Source organism: Aquarana catesbeiana, linkage group LG01, assembly GCF_042186555.1.
Source record: "Aquarana catesbeiana isolate 2022-GZ linkage group LG01, ASM4218655v1, whole genome shotgun sequence".
NCBI lineage: Eukaryota > Metazoa > Chordata > Amphibia > Anura > Ranidae > Aquarana > Aquarana catesbeiana.
The window spans coordinates 751,884,340-751,888,705 of NC_133324.1; the positions used below are offsets into that span (position 1 = coordinate 751,884,340).

The 4,366-nt window shown below is 39.6% G+C and overlaps 1 protein-coding gene across 1 annotated transcript in view; it reads right to left on the minus strand.

Moving 5' to 3' along the window:
* The window catches only part of LOC141127683 (folliculin-interacting protein 2-like), a 19,029-nt gene that overhangs the window by 6,736 nt on the left and 7,927 nt on the right, over positions 1 to 4,366 (minus strand). The window contains exon 2 of the mRNA XM_073614399.1: positions 1,186 to 1,386. Coding sequence (XP_073470500.1) covers positions 1,186 to 1,386 — 201 coding nt within the window. The remainder of the gene's footprint in view (positions 1 to 1,185; positions 1,387 to 4,366) is intronic.

Here is a 4,366-nt window from a genome sequence, read left to right on the forward strand (position 1 = left end):
TCAAACATTGTTCACAAATCTGTCTAAATCTGTGTTAGTGAGCACTTCTCCTTTGCCGAGGTAATCCATCCACCTCACAGGTGTGGAATATCAAGATGCTGATTAGACAGCATGATTATTGCACAGGTGTGCCTTAGGCTGGCCGCAATATAAGGCCAGACATGGTTTGCAAAGTAGTGTCACTGTCAGGATCAGGTGTTAAGCAGGACCTACCAGTAAGAACAGTGCTCTGGAAAGGGCTTCTAATCACTTATTAGTTGGTGCCTTAAGGACAGGTGCATCCTTTATTGGTACATTTTCCCATAGTGTCACAAAGAAAGTAAATCCGCCATGTAAAAGGCTACTGTAAGATGTAACAAAAATATGCTCTTCCTTGAAAGTTTTTCTTGTATTTTTTCCTGGTGGCCATTTTAAGAGCAGAGGTTTCAATTTCCGGATGCTTCTTAGGATTCTAACCCACCCCCATTGCCCTTGTGACACTAGACATCTCAGTAAAAAAAACAAAAAAATTATATATATTATATTATATTATATTAATATATATATATATATATATATATATATATATATATATATATATATATATATATATATATATATATATATATATATATATATATATATATATATATATTTTTTTTTTTTTCCAGGACGGCAAGGTAGCCATCACAGGATACATCTGTGAGGCCCTCCCTACATCACCAGTGCCTCTAAAAACCAAGGAGTGCAATGTAGTTAAATGTAAGTAAGAGCCATTTTAAAAAAAAAAAAAAAACTAAATCTTCAGATTTTCAATCAGACTGGCTAATGCAGTACACACGTTAATGACGCCCGTTTTCTATTGAACTGTCAGATGCCGCCCGACATTCGGTCTGTGTGGTGTGTACTAGGCTTAAGGCTGCAGGTAAATCAGATATAGAGCCTGCTGAAGAAGGCATTGGAGAGGGGGCAAGCAAATAATTGGAGAATTTGAGTCAAAGCCTTGCATGACCCATGGTAAAAAGCTTCGCTGAAACGTCAGAGCACCCAACCATACCTGACGGAAACAAGCAGAACTCAGATGACAGGACAGACACAAAGATAATAAAAACTGCAAATAAATAAATCATATGACTCTAAAAATTGGGTTAGGTTATGCAGTTTCCACTGTACTGCAGAATGCCAATTCTATGGTCAGATACTTACAAATAAAGGTGGGGTTTTGAGTTTATACAGGTGTAAAATGGTCTGAAGTAAGTTGCACACTTGATTAGACACCAAGACATCTGTGCCAAGTTTGGTGTTGTCCACAGTGGTCTTCTGGCTGCTGGCAACCTGGACACTCCATCGATCTGTATCCGCCACAATACAAACAGCTTCTGCAAGAGGTTCATCCAACACAGGGTGCTAAAAACAATGAAGAAAAAAAAAAACAAAAAAAAAAAAACAAAAAAAAAAAACAAAAAAAACCACACACACATATTACGCACTGAATTCATGTATCATATATTGGTCAGTGTTTTTGCAGGCAAGCACAAATTGAAGAAAAACAAAAAAAAAAAAACCAAAAAAAAAAAAAAAAACACACAAACCACCAGACTTGAACTACCTAGAGTTATTTCAAACACTCATATTTAACCCTCATTTAAATAATCCTGAATTTTAGCTTACCGGTAAAGCAGAATATTCATACATCATGTGTACCTTCAGACCATTGGACACTGGCAAAGCATTAGGACATGCCCACTGGTTCCTCCCCTATAACCCTGATTCTCTCTGTAAGCACTCTGTTTTGTAGCAAACAATGGAGAGTAGACCAAGGAATGGAAGGTAGGGTGGCTTGTGCCCTTTACTCCAATACATGACACAGGCAGAATATTTATAAATCATGAAACATACCCAAGCAATGAATAGGAAGGGTGGGTGACAATGGGGCAAACCGAACACTTCAGAGCCCATGTGAGAACCTTGTGACCAAATGCTCCATCAGCAGTTTTAAGTTGGGATCCACCTAGATGCTCAGTGAGAAAGGTCCCTCACTTTTAGACTCTAGCACATAAGGACTCACAGAGTGGGGTAGGATTACTGGGAAGGCACCTAGGGGTGTGTCCTTTAAAGCTGATGAGCGGAAGTTCCACTTTTAAGATAATTCATTACATGTGCTTATAACACTGCTTCCCACCTCTATTATAAAATTACAAGCACCATCTGTTTTATTAAATGGCAATGCTGATCCCAAGCCAAAGCATATATATATATATATATATATATATATATATATATATATATATATATATATATATATATATATATATATATATATATATATAATTTATTATTTGCTGTTTCTATAACAGAGAAAATATCCTCATTTATCAAGTACAGTAGGGAAGGCTGGCAGCATCTGGAGGATTTTTATTGCTATTTCTGTCCCTGTGGTAGGAGATTTACTGTGGTCACCCCAGGACAGAAACTGGTGCATTATATATATATATATATATATATATATATATATATATATATATATATATATATATATATATATATATATATATATATATATATATATATATATATATAAAAATCAGAGAGATACGTTTAAAAACCACTTCAACCCCCTTCTTGACCATGCCATTTTTTGCAATATGGCACTGGGTCGCTTTAATTGACAACTGCGCGGTCGTGCAACGCTGTTCCCAAATAAAATTGATGTCTTTTTTCCCCAACCACAAATAGAGCTTTCTTTTGGTGGTATTTGATCACAGCAGCGGGTTTTATTTTTTGCGCTATAATCAAAAAAAAAAAGACTGACAATTTTTTTTTTTTTCAAAACGAATTTCTTCATCAATTTAGGCCAATATGTATTCTTCTACATATTTTTGGTAAAAAAAAATCCCGATAAGCCTATATTGATTGGTTTGCGCAAAAGTTGTAGTGTCTACAAAATATGGGATAGATTTAGGGACTTTAAATTTTTTAATTGTTTTTACTGGTAATGTCAGTGATCTGCAATTTTTAGCGGAACTGTGACATTGCAGCAGACAAATCTGACCACAAGTGACACTTTTTGGGGACCAGTGACACCAATATAGTGATCAGATCTAACAAATTGCACTGATCCCTGTATAAAATGACACTGGCAGGGAAGGAGTTAATTACAGGGGAGATCAAGGGGTTAAAGGTGTTCCCTGGGAGGGGTTTTCTAACTGTGGGGGAGTGGATTCACTGGAGGAAAAGAGATCATAGATCGCGATTCAGCTTAGCTGAAAACACGACCTCTCTTTTCCTCCCTGACAGAGCAGTGGTGTGCTTTGTTTACATCGGCACACCGCTGCTCCGTCTCTTATGAACGATCGGAGGGTTGCAGCAGTCATCGCAGCCGCCGGACCCACTGATTGGCTCCCACTGTGTTTAATCACAGCGAGAGTGGCGCACATGCCCCCCCTAAAAACGTGTGCGCTAAATCACATACAGGTACATGATTTTGTGCACTCATGCTGCCATGTCTCAGTAAATGTACGTGGGGTGGTCCAGAAGCGGTTAACTGCTTGCTGCCCCGCCACATGACGGCAGGGCAGTGCAGCTATCGTTATGGGACGACGGCATATGACAGCATCCCAGAACGGCCGCTCGCTCCCAACAGCTGCGCCATGTTGCTAGGGCATGGTGCGTCCACGGCTCTTTAACCATGTGATTGGCTGTGTCCAATCACAGCCGGTCACATGCAAACAAGGAAGTGCCGGTAATCGGCACTCCTCGCCTCACACCTCACACTCACAGAGTGTGAGGCGAGGAGAGCCGATCAGCGGCATCTCCTCACAAGGGGACATGTAGGAATGTAATCAGGGTACTGATCATCAGTGTCCTTATTACAATAGTGCAATACACTGTCACCAGTGTCCAACATTGCCCACCAATGACAGCTATCAGTGCCCACCAGTGGCAGCAATCAGTGCTCACCACTGCCCACAAGTGCCACCAATTAGTGCCTATTAGCGATGCCAGTCAGTGCTGGCAATCAGTGCCACCTATCAGTGCTACCCATCATTGCTGTCATTCAATGCCCATCAGTGCCACCCATCAGTACTGCCTATCCGTGCCCACCAGTGCGGCATATTAGGGCCACCTAATCAGTGCCCATAAGTGCCACCTCATCAATGCCCACCAGTTCAGCCTATCAGTGCCTCTTCATCAGCACACATCAGTGAAGGCGAAAAAATTACTTTACAGAAAAAAGTAAAACACAAAATTTTTGATCTTTTTTTTGTAAAAAATAAAAAAACCAGCAGTGATTAAATACCACAAAAAAGAAAGCTCTATTTGTGTGAAGAAAACGATAAAAAAAATGTGTTTGGGTACAGTGTAGCATGACCGCGCACTTGTCATT